General features: G+C 38.4%; 1 protein-coding gene across 2 annotated transcripts in view; it reads right to left on the bottom strand.

Moving 5' to 3' along the window:
* The window catches only part of KIF6 (kinesin family member 6), a 152,619-nt gene extending 135,072 nt beyond the window's left edge, over positions 1–17,547 (bottom strand). The window contains exons 1-4 of one of the 2 annotated variants that reach the window (XM_071739374.1): positions 17,244–17,547; positions 16,223–16,332; positions 12,918–12,992; positions 2,068–2,215 (exon numbers count right to left, since the gene is read on the bottom strand). In XM_071739374.1, coding sequence (XP_071595475.1) covers positions 2,068–2,215; positions 12,918–12,992; positions 16,223–16,332; positions 17,244–17,309 — 399 coding nt within the window. In that variant the 5' untranslated portion in view covers positions 17,310–17,547. The remainder of the gene's footprint in view (positions 1–2,067; positions 2,216–12,917; positions 12,993–16,222; positions 16,333–17,243) is intronic. The other variant, XM_071739373.1, reaches the window with a different exon arrangement.
* Positions 17,548–17,881: the final 334 nt, after the last annotated feature.

The raw sequence follows: 17,881 nt of genomic DNA on the forward strand, positions 1-17,881 counted from the left end.
TCCTTATTTGAATTTTATTACATAAGGGTAGGGAAGCCTTACAGCAGGACTTAGACAGGTTGGACCAATGGGCCAAGGTGAACTGTATGAGATTTAACAAGGCCAAATGCCAGGTCTTACACCTGGGTCATAACAACACCATGGTGAGCTACAGACTTGGGGAAGTGAGGTTAGAAAACTGTAAGTTGGAAAGGGACCTGGGGATACTGGTTGACAGTCGACTTAATACGAGTCAGCAGTGTTTGCAGGTGGCCAAGAAGGCCAATGGCATCCTGGCTTGTGTTAGGAGCTCAGTGGCCAGGAGGAACAGGGAGGTGATCATCCCTCTGTACTCAGCTCTGGTGAGGCTGCATCTGGAGTGCTGTGTTCAGTTCTGGGCACCTCACTATAGAAGGGACAGAGAAGTGCTGGAGAGTGTCCAGAGAAGGGCAACAACGCTCATGAAGGGCCTGGAGCACAAGTCCTATGAGGAGTGGTTGAGAGAGCTGGGGCTTTTTGGTCTGGAGAAGAGGAGGCTGAGAGCAGACCTTATTGTTCTCTTCAACTACCTCAAGGCAGGCTGGAGTGAGGAGGGGAAAAGCCTTTTCTCCTTAGTAAACTGTGAAAGGACCAGAGGGAATGGATGGAAGCTGCTCCAGGGGTGGCTTAGGCTGGATGTTAGGAAATATTTTTTCACTGAGAGGGTTGTCAGGCATTGGAATGGCCTGCCCAGGACAGTGGTGGAGTCATCATCCCTGGAGGCATTTAAAAGGCTTTTGGACCTGGTCCTTAAGGCCATGGTTTAGTAGTTGACTGTGGTGTTAGTCAAAAGTTGGACTGGATGATCTTGGAGGTCTCTTCCAACCTAAACATTCTGTGATTTTGTGATAATTGGCACTATAAAAGAACGTTGTGTGTTGACTCTATATGTTGCTAGCAATTTCAAGAGCAACCTGTCCACTTTCCACCACAAATGTCCTCTGTGGGGTTGTGTGAGCACAGTAGAACTTCCAACACAATAAAATCACACAAAGGTTTTTCCGTTTATGTTCAGTGTTTTTCTAGGCACTGATAACTACAGCTTAGCTACTCATACTGTTTTAAAAACACACCAAGGGTTTTTTTTCTTTTTTCTTCATTTTGGAAAGAATGCATTAATGCAAACAATAAAAAGATTATTTTATTATTGTTATTATTAATATTAAATATAATAATTTTTGTGTCCTTTTACTATTTACATCTTCACCTGTCCATGTGTAATTATGTTAAGAAATTTGCCTAAACATGTTTCTGTACAAGTATATTCAGTGAATCAGACTTATACCGTACACACATAAAGCATTCCATACAAGTGTATAATTGGAGTTAAAGAAAAACAGTATAGAATGAAAATGAATACGAATGTCTCTTTCAAATACTTGGAAGGATTTGTACTACTGACTTGCAAAACTGTTATTCCACATAACTTCATGTATTTGGCATTATCATTCCACAATATATCCTAGCTAATAATTAACATTAGGTAAAATACAGGTATTAGGTAAAATAAATAGCAGAATATTTTAAAATGCTTAATATTAATTTGACTATTTTAAGAGTTGTTTTGTTTTGTGTTTTTTGTTCCCTCCCAAGCATCAGCACAAAGTTAATTAACCTATTTAGAGTGACATTAACATTCCATCTTTCATAAAACATTGCTGGTTTCCATAGGAATCAGATCAGAGATGTATGAGATGCAATGCATACAACAAAATAAGACAGTGGGCCTAACATAAACATTAAGACAAGCAAAAACAATTACATGATCTGCATGTATGTTGCATCAAGTAAATATATAGCATGCTTTTTAAAAATACAAAAGAACCTCTCCAATGATATTCTTTATTTTCAATCTACCACAACAAACCAGGTCACTACAATTATTAGCAAATATATTAACAACATATTATTGTATAAGTTATCATGTCATGCTAGATATTTTTTCAGCAGTAATACTAACACTTCTTCTAGCACTATTATAAATACAGCCTTTTGCAATATATCTAAGTACTAGTAAACCAGACACTAACAAAAAATAATGCTCCGTACCTTCTGCAATTGTTCAAAAATGTAAGATAGAGTCCTGGGAATGATGCCTCGATCGCTGTAACGTTCTGCTCCTCCTGTGATGGTAAAAGTTTTGCCACTACCTGTCTGACCGTATGCAAAGATTGTACCATTATACCCTGCCAAAACACTAAAGAACAAAAAAACCCCAGGGAGATAATTAATATATAAGGAATGGGAGAGAATTAATATATAAGGAGTAACATTTTCCGTTACCAGTTTTGTATAGATTCTAAATATAATTAATACTAACTTTAAATTAATGAGGAGCTGTCTACAGCAATACAAGAATATACTTCAAGATTTTGCGTTCTAGATTCATTGGCATGGCTTATTGCAAGGATTTTTTTAGTTTCTTAAAGACTGTTTATGACAAGAAAACTTTAATTAATACATTTAATTAATACATTACAGCTAAACAATCTAGAAATCTTTCTCATATAGTTTTATTAATTGCAACCTGAAAATAATGTATCAGGGTTAGAAACTAAAAATATATTTGAACATTTCTGATTCCATTTCTTCTTAATTATTGTGAACTACTCTGAACTTGAAAAATATTTTAAGGGTTCTTAAGATTTTATGGTTCATGCTGACCCGCTATAAACTATGAGGTAAAAATGATGGAGGATATAACTATTTTGAATTTTCACTTACTATAAAAGTAAACAAAAATGGAATAAAAGTATTAGAATCACAAATTAAATAGTGATGAAATCAGTTACACACTGTAATATTGAGGTGTCCAATAAACCAGACTCATGAGAGTCTATAGCTGACAGGATGTATGATAAATCAGATAAGACTATCAAGCTTTCTTCTTTTCTTTCACCATCTGTCAATTATCAAATGTTTCCTGAATTCATCCATCTCAAAATTGTTCTACCAAGATCCCAGCATTTCCTACCAAATTATATGAAGGAAGAATTTTAGAAACGAATAAAAGTAAACAAATAAAGTAATCAACAAAGAATTATTTTACTGATGCAATTTATCAGAAGCAAAATTTACTTAGGATGTGCTTACTATCCTTAAGGACCTACAAATTTTTCTAAAGAAAAGCTAAGATTATTCTTCTTTGGTTTATTTATTGAAAAGGAGATAAATAACTTTAAAAAAATAAAAAGGGGACAAACAATCCTTGAATAACAGGAAAAGAACCATGCATAGATAGCTGCTGGTCTGGTGTTATAAGAGGTGCAATGGCTCTCTAGCTTATGAAAATTTATTGAAAGGCCTGAGTAGTTACCAAATTTGCTTTTTTTAATGCACTACGGCATGATTTTAGAGATAAAAGCAGAAGCACGTTGAAAGGAACTACAGTAAACATCTCCTCCCAAAGACCAAAATGCAAAAAACCAGAAGAATATATCTAGATTTCAGGTTCCAGATGTTAAAAATCAAAACAATTATTATTATAAAACACCTCATCCATCTAAGGAATTTCTAGTACCCACTATCACAGTATCTGAATGCTGAAGGCAGTAATGAGCTGTCAGAAGGTAATAGGTATCAAAAGAAGCTCAGAGATTGCATGTTCAAAACAAGCAAAGGGAAGTGATTCTTTATGCAAAATATAGTTAAGCTGTAAAACTCCTTGCAACGGGATACTTCGGATGCTAAAAGTTCACATGTACTTCAGTAGAGAATAGAGTAATTAATGAAAAAATTTTTTCTCAGGGCTACTAAAAATGGAGAATTCAGAAAGTCCCTAAAATACAAATGAGTAGAGGCTAACAGACTGCTTGGGGGGGGTAGCTCTACATGCTATCACTGTTGGTTTTTTTCCCTCCTGTGCCTGAGGTCCCTGTACTTCACAAAAAGCTGGTGATTAGGATCACCACACAGATAAAGCTGCTTTTCTCCCAGGAAGCTGAGTTTTGCCCTGGGTAAGGAGACACTTTGTTGAATACATTGTCTCTTTACTACTTCAAACAAAACACATCAAAGACACATAATCCAAGGAGAGGCTTTGCTGAAAAGAGCTTTTATGAATTTATGCAATGTTGTCTATCTTCCTGTTTAAAAGTTCAGAGACTGCTTTCAGACAGATGAGCTAAAATGTTACTGGAGAAGTCTGTCTCCAGTATATTTTAGCAAAGTTACTCCCGTTATGATTGTCAGAGCTCCTGATGGGCCTTCTTTTTTCTTTTTTTTTTTTAATAATAACAATCTCAGAACTATGAAGACTACTGCAGAAAAAAGCAACTTTTAAAAAACACAGTATCTAAAACTTATCAGAATTTTATATTTGTTTCACTATTCTAGGAAATTCAGAGGCTCATTCTCTTTACATGCTAAAACTTGCAGGAATATATTTGTAATATTTTGTGACAGACTTCATTTTTATAAAAGTAAGAGAAAGTGCTACTCATCACAAACCACACAAAGGAATGTTTACACAGGAAAATTTGTATCATTTTAACCTGCAAAAGTATTTAGGGTTAGCTTTAACACAAGGGAGTGCAGAAAAAAGAGTTCAGTTTCTAACAATTAGGGGTTTTTTCAGCTTTGCTTCTGCTGTTTTACTACCACCTATGCCATGCTCCTGTCTGAAAAACATGGACCAATACAGCTGTTTGCAAGAAACATTATGTTGTTGTGTGCATGAGCAATGAGTCTGATACATTCATGCATGGGATTAAGAAATCCATTGCAAATGGACAATGGATACTGCCCTGAATTTTAGCATGTAAAGAAGTTTCAAAAAACACTGCCCAAGAAAACAAATTCTGTGAAGATAAGCTTTCCAGAAAAAAGATGACACTTCTGGAAAAAGACATAGAGTCATTCTGCAAACAATCATGTTTCAGTCACATTCAAAATACTTCGCTGTCTTCTTATCTTGCTATTAACATGTAGGAAATCTCAGTTACATAAATTACAAGAAAGTCCCCAAAAGGTCACACTCTGCAACTTCAAATTAATCAGAAGAACTAAAAAAAATGAATCTTAATATATCAGATTCAACTCATGAAGCCAAAAAATTAGGATTCCCAAGACTTCATAGTATAATTAATAATTGTGTCAGTACTTGGCAAAATATATTTTTAAACTGGGTGTCCATTTCTGTGTGTCTTGGGTTAGTGCACTAGTGTTTTGGAAGCAGGGGGACCAGAGGGGTGGCTCCTGTGAGAAGCTGCTGGGATGTCCTATGGCTCCAATCCTGGCCCTGTCTCTGCCCGAGGCTGAGCAGATACAGGAAGCTGGATGCACCTCTGTGAGTAATATATTCAAGAAAGGTGGGTTACATGTGGATTTATAGCTCCCAAATTGACACAGGTGGGGCAACGTGAAGTGGCAGCCTGTGTGGGATCACTGAGAGGGGCAGATGTGGATCTGCAGGCATGGAGGATCCCATGCAGAGGAGGTGTCAGCTCCTGAAGCTGCCATGACCCTGTGGGCAGCCTGAGCTGGAGCAGTTCCTGAGGGACTTTGCTTCATAGGAGAGACTCGTGTCAGAGGGGTTCATGAAGGACTCTTTCCCATGAGAGGGACCCTGGGTTGGAGCAGACAAAGAGTGTGAGGAGCCCTCCCTTGAAGGGGAAAAAGAGGAAGAAACAACGTGTGGTGAACTGACCCTGCACCCTTGCTGCCCGTCCCCGTGTGGGGGAGGCGGGAGTGAAGAAATTCCGCCTGGGAAAAAGAGAGTGGGGGGGAAGGTACTAAGATCTGGTCATGTTTCTTCTTTCTCCTTGTGGATTAAATTAGGGTTTTCTCTTCCCAAATTGAACCTGTCTGTGTTTTGCCTGTTACAGTAATTAGGGAACAAAAACCTCCCTGTCCTTGTCTTGATTAATGAGTCTTTGGGTGGATTTTCTCCTCCCTGTCCCACAGTGGGGCCGGGGGGTGAACAAGTGGAGGCCTGGCTGGTACTGGCTGGGTCTAAACTGGGTTTCAGTGAAAATACAGCTGGTCAAACCCTACAAAGACTCACATATCACAAAGGTCTATACAACAAAAATATATAGTATTTGCAGGATACTGTAAGTAGAGAATGAAACAAGGATTTCTGTGTGGCAATGTATTTGTATATGTAGGCTGTATATAGCTCTGTTGGATGATATATTTTAGTCTTCCTGGTTTTAATCACTGCAAGAAAAGCCCATTTAAAGCAAAATATTGGTAAGGAAACATTATGATTACCTGCTAAGTATTCTGAATTCATCAGCAAGTATTTATGTAATAAGCAGCGCTGTTTAGTATCATTAAACAACCTAAAATTATGCAACAAAGTTTTCTGTTGGTAGAAATCAAAATAAGAGAAGAAAAAAAAACCCAAAAAACGGGAAGTATTAATAAATCAACAAGAAAGTGATAACAACAGCTACTATAAACTTTAATGAAATAATAATATTAGTTGAAGGCAAACAGCTACTAATCCATGAATAAGTATTGTTTTATTACAGAACTAAATCTTTATTCTTCTATTCTGCAGTAATTTATAATTATATGCTCACTTCAAGATGATTTTAACATAGGGAAAGGTTAGATCTGTTCTTAGATTTTACTCAAAGAACTGAATGCTTCTTTTCTGGTTAGGCACTGAAATTTTGCTAGTTTTTAGAGAAGCAACAGCTTGTGCTTGACCTTAAAAAGCTCATCTGTAACAGTTTTTAAAGGCAAAGAAAGTATTTATTTGTCCTCTATACTGCATACAATTGAATGCAGCCTTTTCCAAGAGAGACACTTGGAACACACTTGAACACAACTACTAAGGACATTAATTTGATCACTGTACTATTTAAAACCAACCACAATTATGACAGCAACATCATTTCACATGATGCAATGGGACAAACAAAGAATTTCAAGTTTTATCTCCAAGCTAGGACTAGGACAAAGCTAGCAATCTCCCACATTGACAATCTTGGACACAAAAATTACAATACTTTCCCTATTTTTCTAACCAGAATATTGAAACAAATTAACAAAAGTTTAGAAAAACATTGAGAAAGAGTTCTCAACCTGCAAAAGTTAAGTGAGACCATGATCCAAAGCTCATTAAAGTCAGTGATAAAGTCAGTTCCAATAATTTCACTGAGGTCTAGGTGGGATCCAAAGTGTGGGACACCTGGTTGCAGATTTTTTGCTGCAGGAAAAGCTTAAAAACACTCTAGTATTTAAACAGATGTGCATGTATTAAAACCACTTCTAATATTTATGAACTCCCAACATACATTCTACAAATTATTTTTCCAATTAACTTGAAATATTTTTAATACTCTTGTTTTGAAGAAGAGAATTTAAAAAAAGCAGAAAGCTGAAGATGTTCCTTAATTAGGCCTCTTGCAGCACAACCTTGAAACTGCTTCCTAACCCTAGGACTGTTAAAAGCTTACATGATTATGCAAGATGCTCAAGAAAAAATAGTTTTGGCTATATAAAAAATGAATTATAATGTGCTTTCTCTTCTGCCCTCTGGACTTTGAGAAACTGATGAAAAAATCAATCATTTATTAAAACAGCATGGGTTAAATACCTTTAAAGTTCCTTTCTCAGTGTTAAGACAGTAATTAAAAAAATCCTCAGAGCTCACATAAAAAAATTTGTTAATAAGAAATGGTCATTACTTCTAAGGACTTATCCAGTAACACTGTGTAAGAACAAACAAATGTTGTACCACTGAAGCTGCAGCTCTGATGATCTAATAGTCTAAGGAAAAATAGATATTTAGAGAGATGTAATATTCTAGATTCACTAATATAATAGGGGGAAAGTAAGACTAGGCTCAGAGCTTCTGAGAATTACTGGGCTTTTGGCTACATTAGAAAGACTCTGCCTCTTCCTTCATATTCTTTCTAAACAAAAGCTGTCAGTACAATTTTGTTTGAATTATAAGGACTAGGACTAGGACAATTTTGAGTATGGACTCATATATTGATGTATCTAAAGGAGAGCAAGGCTATGTGGCTTTTTCCCCTCAAATTTTCTGCCTCAGTTACCAGTTAACTTGCATTTTCTAAGTTACTCATAATTAGTACCAATTTTAAAACACAGTGTGAAATTAGCTTTGCATTTTAAAATTCATTTTAGATTCCTATTTATAAAAAAGTCTATTATGGAGTTGCATATTGCCATTTGCAGTCACCCAACTGACTTGCTTCAGACCTGAAAGATATCTACTTCATTAAATAAGGGGTGTGACACAGAATTCTAACTCATGCAAGTAATTCCACATAAATTGATACATACGTTATGTTTACAACTACTTAACATTCCTCAAGTGAGAAATTGCTCAAATGAGAGCTAGACAATTTATGGATAGTTACTACAGTTTAAAATAGCATTCAGTACTTTGTCCTTGAACATCTGAGACAATATAAATAGTGGTATAAAGCCCAGTGACAGCAGACAGAAGTTGAAAGCAGACTGAGATTGCTTTATTGTGGTTGCTTTTTTCTGACTACATTTTGTTTTAATTTCCATTGAAGACCATTTGTTCTATTTAGAGTTTATGGACACACCACTTTTCATTCATTTCTGTGCTCATTGTTAAGGAGACTTCAGGCTTGTGGCTAAGTGTCAAGAACTCAGCTTCCTCTGCTGCTACATGGGTTTTGCTGAATCAAGCAGAACAGATACCATGAACATTTGCAAAACAAGAAATCAAACTCTCTCCCTTTGGTTTTGTATCCTGTTATGGACTCCCCAGCATAAGGAGCCTATACAGAAACTGGAGTGAGCCTAACATAACCAAGTTAGTGCAGGCTGGAGCACATCACCCACAAGGGGAACCCAAGGGAGTTGTTCTTTTATCAACCTGGTGAGAAGAAAGTTCAAGATTACCACCTTCCATTGTGTAATGGATCACCAGAGCTGGACTCAGACTCTTCTCAAAGGCTTACAGTGGTAGGACAAGAGGCAGTGGTCACAAGAGGGGAAATTGCAAGAGGGGAAATTCCAAGTGTGTTTAAGGAAAATATTTTTTACAGTGAGAGTAGTTAAGGCCTGGAAGAAGTGCCTAAGTGGGTTGTGGGATCCTCATCTTTGGACAATGGCCTTAGTAACTTGATCTAACCTTGAAGTTAGACCTTTCCTCAGGAGGTTGGATCAGATGACCTACAGAGATGACTTCCAACTTTGTTAGCAGTGAGCACATTTCACACAGAATCATCAGCAGTAGAAGGAAAAAGTGAACAGTCATTTTTAGTCCCTGAAAGCATGCTACAAACATGCTACAAACCTTGTAAAATTATATTCCTTGTTTCAAGCAATTCCCTATCTAATGAGAGAACACAGAATCACAGAATGTTGGGAGTTGGAAGGGACCTCAAAAGACCATTGAGTCCAACCTCCCTGTCAGAGCAGGGTCACCTACAGCAGCTCACACAGGAACACATCCAGGTGGGGTTTGAATGTCTCCAGAGAAGGAGACTCCACAACCTCCCTGGGCAGCCTGTTCAGTGCTCTGCCACCCTCACAGTGAAAAAATTTTCCTTATATTTATGTGAACCTCCTATGCTCAGGCTTGTACCCATTGCCCCTTGTCCTGCCATTGGATGTAACTGAGAAGAGCCTGGCTCTGTCATCTTTGCCCTTTACATATTTATAAAATTTGAGAGAAAATTAGCATCCCTTTACAAGCTAATGCAATGTCATGAATTTGAAGAAATTGTAGGTATTTTATTTTCCATGAATACATAGTAAAACACAACCCCCTGCATTCTTAGTGACAGAATTAAAAAACACAGAACCCCCAAACATACCACAAAACAGCAGGCCCAAATATTTTTATTATATCATCCTACTCACAGACTTAAACAGGAAGAAAAAAAAAATAGCAGAAAAGCAAAGGATGGTCAGTGGATTTCTACAAGCATATTCAGTAAAGATAGAAATGCCCTGTTAGGATGTTTAGTCTACATCCCCTGGCTTTGTATTACAAGGCAATCTACTGATGTAAATATGTTTTCCAAACATTTTCAATTACTGTTGAAATATTTTCTAAAACTGGAAAGAGGGACATTACAAAATACAGTCAACATTATAATGATAATGATGGTGTTCTGAAAAATATTTTGACTACATATTCTGTAAGAATAAGCAGCAGAAAAAAAAATCAAAATGCTAACAAATAGAAGAGTAATGGGAAGTAATCTGTATACAACTGATGTTAACTCTTAGGATAAACTTAGCACATGAGAAGAAACTAAAATCTATGGAAACAGGAGTATTATCCTGGAGATAACTGTTAATCTTTTTAAAAAAAAAAAACAGATGAGCTGTTTCTTATTTGATGATAGGAGAAAAAATTTTCAATGTTATTCTTCAATAAATCAAGACAAATCATTGGCCATATTAGAACTGAAAACAAAAGTAATTCCAAAGCACTAAGATTTTCTGCTTATTTTCTGATTGCATTAATTGTCATTTAAACATTAATATTTGAAACATTATAAGAATAACCTTGTTCTACTATTAGAATTAAGCTTTGCTTATCTGCTAGAAAACAGTAAAAGGGTGTTATTAATTTTCTCTACCTATTGTTAGAGTAATGGAGTTAATGCTTAAGGATCAAGTTGGCTCTGCATAAGAAAAGAAAATCAAGAATATATTCTTGAAATGCAAATGAAAAGAAGAAACCACAAATAATAAGAAGAAACACAAATAATAAAAAGAAACCAATTCAAGGATGAGTCGAGTAACAAAATAATAACAGTAAAAAAATAAAGCAAATCACATGCTTATAATGGTTTGCAGAGGCTGGCACTTTTGACTGAAGCAGAGAATTAAAGGAACTCATGTCTGCTGACTCTGAAACCACAGACAAGATGACAATGTAACTGGACTTAGAGAGAGAAAAGTAGTGGCCCAACATCAAAAAAAGCACACTTGAAAATAAAAAAGAAAAAAATAATTTAAAAAAGTAGCATCAAATTAGAAAGTTTTTAGAATCCTAAAAACTGCATTGCTGTTTCTAATGTAAAAAAACCCCAAGATTTTTCTTCTGAGCATTCAAGTCTAACCAAATTTTCTCATAACTGCTAAGTATGTATGACAAAGGACCTCACACTTTTAATGAACTATTTCATTGAGACTTTCCTTTCCCTGGCAATACACAGACAAAAACTGTTCTCTTAGAAAAGTGACTCCAGCAACAGAAATGAGTGCATTTTAATAGTACTTCCCTGCAACAGAATGTTGACTTAGGAAGAAATAAACAATGAAAAATATTTTGCCCTGAAAGGCAGTGGTCTTTCAGTGTTAAAGGCCAATTTTTATTGTCCCAAAACGCTAAAGAAAATTGAGTCCTTAACTATGGGGTGTAAAAAACTTCAGACACTGTTTAAGGACTCCATTAGCCAAGGAACCTCCTGACTATGAAGCCATCTTAAAATACATATTTTTGCCTAATAAAAGGTTAAAATGAAGAAGAGAAAGAGAAAAAGCAGTGTACATCAAGTACTGCCCACCCTGCTAAGAAAACAGTACCAGTTTCTCTTCAGAAGAGCACTGTATAGGTGAATCAATCAAGTGGAAAACCTTTCCATGTTCTAGCAATGGACTACACCATACACCAAAGGAAAAAAATCAGTCTGCTGCTAGTTAGCTTCAATACTTTTTTTTTGGTCTATGCTAACTCAACCCATAGCATGTAACAGTGAGAGTTTTAACTCTTCTCTTTCCAACCACAGTCATAAGATATGAAAGTTTTTGTCTGTAGTCACTATGAAACTCTGACATGCTTAATGTAGCAATTAGCCTTAAGATACATGTTACAAAGTTAGATAAGCAAAGAGATCCCTTTGGAGTGAAAGAAAATAACAATTTTTTTTAAAAAGCACATTTAACTTTTTCTAGTCAAGTTTCAAATCATCTGGCTCTTCATTTTTACTGTCAAGCAGCCTCCTGCTTTATGTGGGACTTCTAAGAATAGAGGGAAAAAAATCAAGAAAATGGATTTGTAACAACCTAGGTATATTTTCACTTCAAAGTAGCAACCTGAGAAAGCATCAGTGTCTAACAGAAGATGTCAGTTTTTCTACACTGCAAAACCTGTGCAATATGCTGAAGAATGGATGGTTGACAAAGAATGAGAAAAGTTGTCATGTAATTGTTCCCAACTCACTACAAGTTTGGATTGTGAGCAATAAGTATAATAAACAAACAAACATTATGCAGAAATTCTGCCTTCTCCAGTGTGGGATTTTCTCCCCCACTAAAACCAGTACCAACTTCAGCAACGTGGGCATCAGGCAAACAAAGAGAACAGCGAACTGCAGTCCACCCAGTTCAGAGCAGCATTCAGTACACACAATGAATGAAGAGAGCTTCTACATCAGTCTTAAATGTTTGCCTTCCCAAAGGGTAAAATAAAAACATTGTTTGATTATTATACGAGGGAGAAAAACAAAAACGGTGCCAAAATCACTGCCCTACACATTAAGACAAAAATAACGAGAGCAAAATTTGAGAATGTCTCCACAGGTATTAATTCATGGCTGTCCCTAACTTAATGAAGCCAAGGGAATAATATTTTCATTAGGTTTACCCCTTCATGGAACTATTAGAGAATACTTTTTCTAATACAATGAAGTATGCTCATATTGCAGACAAAAACCTAATAAGACATGGATTTCTATGCAATAAAAGGATCAACAGCAGCAGAGCTATTTTAGGAATTAATAATGGAACATTACCATATACAAAATTCTCAGGGCATTGATGCCTATCTCCTAGCTTCAGAAATGTCAGTGTTTAGAAAATTAAAACATCAATCCACATGTACAGCAGTGAGACAAAAACTTGTCAGTTCTCCTTCAAGTAACACAATGAAAGCTATTTTTGACCCTGTATTACTCTGATTACCCACAAGATCAACAACTTACCATTCTGCTACTGGTTTGGCAATGCTGTCAAAAACTACATCTTGTTTTGCCTCTTGATCAAAAATTTTCTGGAATCTGAAAATATTAAGCAAATAATTGCTCAGAATCTTAAAACACTACTTGATTCATACATTTTTGTTTGTGTTTGTAATAGTCAATGTTTACATCATTAGGCTTACATAACTTAGAACAATGTTTTCCCTGTAGTCTTAACCACAGCATGCTGTTGTGCTATTGTACATAAATAGGCTGTACACAGTACTGCTTTGACAAGATCTGTACAATACAACCCTCTGATAAAATGATGTGGCTTAGAAATAACGTATTTTAAATCTATCAAGAGAATCAGTGTTTGTAACTGGCACCACTCTGCAACCTGGATAAATAGATTACATTACAACCAAATGCAGCATCCCACCAGTTTAGCCAGGCTGCCATTTTTTTGTAACTACTTTCTCCATTCTTTTGCAAAGTTACTGATAGTCTCAAGGAGATATGTAATTTAATCTAAGTTTTGTCACTTTCTATATAAAATATCTGCAGTTGCTTTATAAAATCAAAGAATATTTTAGGTTGGAAGGGTCCATCTGCTCCAGTCTGCTCAAAGGAGGGTCAGCTAGAGCAGGGGTCTGTACAGTCAGGTTTCAAGTATTTCCATTAATGGAAGCTCCACAATCTCTCTGGGCAACCTGTTCCAGTATTTGATCAGCCCACAGAAAAAAAAGATTTTTTGATATTCCCTGTATTTCAATTTGTGCCCACTAGCTCTTGTGCTGTCACTGCACACCAATGAGAAGCATCTGGCTCCATCTTCTTTATTCCCCCACAGCCCATCAGGTGTTTACACTCACTGAAAAGTTACCCTTGAGATTTCTTCAGGATAAACAGTCCCAGCATCTCCTTACAATAGTCAGATGCTCCAGTCTCTTCATCTGTGCATCCCTTTGCTGGAGCCCAGAACTGGGCACAGAACTCCAGATGTGATTTTACCCCTAGTAACTAAAAGGGAAGGGTCAACTTGCTTGGCCTGTTGGCAACACTGTGTAATGCAGCCCAGAGGCTCTTGGCCTTCTTTGCTGCAAAAGGTGCACTGCTGACTCATGTTCAGTTCCTTATCTATCAGGACTACAGCTCTTTTCCTGCAAACCTTTCTGTGAACCTCGAGCCTGTCCTGGCTACTCCTCAGCAGGTGCTCCTCTTGGCATTTCACTTTGATGAACTTTGCAAGATTCTGTTTGCCTATTTCTCCAGTCTCTTGAGGTAGCATAACCACTCCTCCTATAGCCACCCCTCCCATTTTCATACTCTTAGTGAACTTGCTGAAGCTTCACCAGGTCCCATCACCCAAGTCATTATTGTGAAACAGTATTGGATGACACTTTTGATTACTCCACTAGTGTCTGGCCTCCATCTGGACTTTGTACTGCTGATGACAACCCTCTGAGCCCAGCACCTCAGCTCATTTTCAACACTCCTCACTGTGCATTTGTACGGGCTTTCCAAATCTCATTCCAAAGACAGCTTTCCTGGGGTCACCTGACCTTGCTCCTACCTCTTATACACTTCTTTGTTACATTTATGTTTAGACAGGACATGGTTCCTCATCCACACAGGCCTCCTGTTGCCTTTTCATCACTTTCTGCTCATCAGAATGGACTGTTCTTGAGATTGGAAGAGGTGATCCTTAAAAGTCAGGCAGCTGTCCTGGACTTGTCTTCAGGTCTGTAGCTCACAGGATTCTTCCAGCCTGGTCCTTGAACAGGTCAAAGTCTGCTCTCCTGAAGGACTGGGTTATGATCCTACTTTCTTCCTTGCTTTCTTCTCTCAAGATCCTGAATTTCACTATCCCATGGCCACCACAGCTAAGACTATCCCCAGGTTCCTCCGATCAGTTCTTTCACATTTGCAAAGAAGAGGTGAAGTAGAGCTTCTCCCCTCAATGCCTCTTTAACTATATGTTAGAAAATTTTGATTAATTCACTCCAGAAACCTTCTGGACTGCTTCTGCCCTGCTGTGCTGTCCCTTCTATCTGGAACTTTATAGCCACATAGAACTTCACAGAGTGTATAGAAAGGCACCATCAGTTATACAGAACTGGACATCACTTATACAGAAAGGCACCATGGGCTAGAATGGGTTATGCAGCATGCACAACATCAAATGTGACACACAAACATATAGAGGCATATAGCCTGTCCTGCTAAACTCTTATCCAGTTGAGTCATAAAAACAATTGTGTTTGATTCCCATAAATGAAACAAAGACCAAAGGAGAATAATGTTTGAGATGACCAGGATAGACTACATGAAAGTGAGTTTTATGATGGAAGAGTAAATGCTTGCTCCATAGGATTATTTTTGCTTTGTCTTGAGAACAGTATTTATCAAAATCCATCTCTACAGACTTTTTAATAAATTATAAAGTTAGAAAAAAATTCACTATTTATTACAGCTGGCTTGCACATCTGCAATTTAACCAGTTTCACATATTAATCCAGTTGGAGATGGGAGCCCCTCTCTTCCCATGCAGAACAGACTTCATTAGCTGATGTAAAATGACATCAGTCTGAGCTGCAGATGTTTATATGGGGCTCTCTTTTTGACTAGAAGAGAACAATAAATTTACTTGATTTGGTATTATAAAAAAGAAGAACTTTAAACTAGGAGAAAGACAATCACCACCTAGTCATAAGTTAAAGGTGGTTACACATCTAGCTTCCTTTGTCATAAATTTTTTTAAATGTTGCCTCCAAGTTTGGTTGAAAAGATAAAAATATTTTGATATTGCTGGTACTTCTTTTCAGTTTCTAAAAACTATTTACATTCTACAAACATGCTTTTTTCTTCTTTCAGCAATATGGTTTTCTTTACTGTGTTTTGGTTATGTCTGAAGTGGGGTCTAAACAGTGTTTTACATCAAGATGTCTTTAGCCAGACTGTGGTAACTCATTAGATGACAAGAGAACACACAGTCCTGCGTTCAATTTCACTCAGAACAAGATGTAAAAATGGAAGAACTGATAAATGGTGATAAAATCTTTGAGATGAGAGTTAGAAATGTGTAATGGCTTGCAATACATACATATACAAAAGCCCCACAACTTTATCAAATGCTAGCAAGCTCATTCAGGTACAGAGCATAATATGGTGTGTTCCTCCCATTAATGGAGTTGCATGAAAATACACCTATCTATACCAAAGCTAGATTTCAAGAATAGGCTTTTCCAGGTTCTATAGATCTGTATCACTACACAGTGATACCCGCAACCAGAGGTAGAAGATACACAGAGAAGGCTTTTACTTACCTGAACTTGTAGCTCTCACGTTTGTTATTGACGAACCCATCTGCTAAATCACGTGGCACAATAATCTCCAGACCAGGCAGGGATTTCTCATCATCATCAACTGAGTATATCTAATAAACATGGAAATCAATTAACAAAATAATGTTGCCAATAGAAGAGCACAGCTCTTGGGTGTAGCACTTACATAAAGCTTAGCACCTGTAGCTGCCTGAAGTCACACAAAATTCAGAACTGCATTGTGTACCACAGCTAACGAGTATGTCAAAACACAGGAAAACAATAGTTCTGCCTACTTCAAAAGCCCTTGATACATAAGCATATCTTCCTTCAGCTATTACACAACAAAACAAGCACATGCTAAAGCTATCCTGCTTTTTACTATGTAAACACTACAATAAGATTTGAAACACAAATGTGGCCTCTTTGACATAATATGCTTACAAAACCACTTTAATATCTGAGCTGGTCTGAAAAACAAAGCACAGTCCCCATTGCAATCCCCTCCAAAACACCTGGAAGAATATATTGAAAAGTCTGTGACAGAATGAGTAGAGCTGTTCTAAGGCAACGAGAGAATGAAGAGACCTAAATGTATTCTGAGTGTCGCTTTCATTATTTTTATTATTCCCTGCGAGGACAGCTAAATATTGGGGTTACACGTTACCCTCTCACGTTCAGAACCACGTTTGAAGTGCATACACTCCAGTGACCAGCACCAGATGTGTCTCCTGCGGAGCAGGAAAGTTCTTCGTTCCCTCCCCCATTAGTTACCCTTAACTCCTGTACTTCGTGGGTCTATTAACTTCTTATGGCTTCGGAGAACAGTGCAGGACTCTTTCTCCTCCGACTACGTACGAAACCCGCAGCTCTCACAAACCAGCGGGGCCTCCTGCAGCGCGGGGGCCCGCACGGTGCCGGCCGCTCCCTCCCGCCCTGCGGCGGCCCCACGGGACACCCTTGAGTTCGCCTCAGCCGCCCCACTCCGCGCCCCGGCAGCACAGCAGCCACCTCCCCGTCCTACCCCCGCTTGCTGCCGCCTGCCCGGCGGCTTCACCCTCGCGTACACCCGGATGGTTTCCTTCACCATCGCTGCCTGCCGAGCGTGGGGCAGCCGCCTGCACCGCCCGCTTAGCAACAGCAACGCCGGCACGCTGCCCGGCCTGCACCGCGGCGGGCGGGGAGCGGCGGGGGCCGCGGAGGTGGGTCAGGCGGGTCCGGTACAGCCATGCGCGCAGGGGCTCCTCACGGCTTCTTTTGGCACGGCGCCTGTTTGCTCCCTCCCAGGGGTCTTGGAGGAGGAGGAGGAAGGAGCAGCAGGGTTTTGTCCTACGAGGGGTGGCTGTCACCCTCATCACGAGGGGGGGGCTGCCTGCCTGGCCGTTAAGGGTAACTCCCCACCAAGCTCTTCTCTTCGATGCCAGAGTTGCCGTGGTGGAGAGAGCTTGTGCAGGGAGCTCGTTGTACACCCTGCCCGACCGAGAGGTGCGGTGCTCATAGGGTGTGGGGCTCAGTCCACTGGCACTCCGGAAATTCCTCACCAGATCTGTGGGGTTGTGGGTTACCTGGGGTGCCAATGCTGCCTGCCTGCCTGAAACCAACCTGCTGAGGCCAATTGCCTCTAGAGAAGTGCCCTCCATTAACCGGCTGAAACACATGGGA

This window comes from Heliangelus exortis, chromosome 3 (assembly GCF_036169615.1).
Source record: "Heliangelus exortis chromosome 3, bHelExo1.hap1, whole genome shotgun sequence".
In the NCBI taxonomy this organism is placed as follows: domain Eukaryota; kingdom Metazoa; phylum Chordata; class Aves; order Apodiformes; family Trochilidae; genus Heliangelus; species Heliangelus exortis.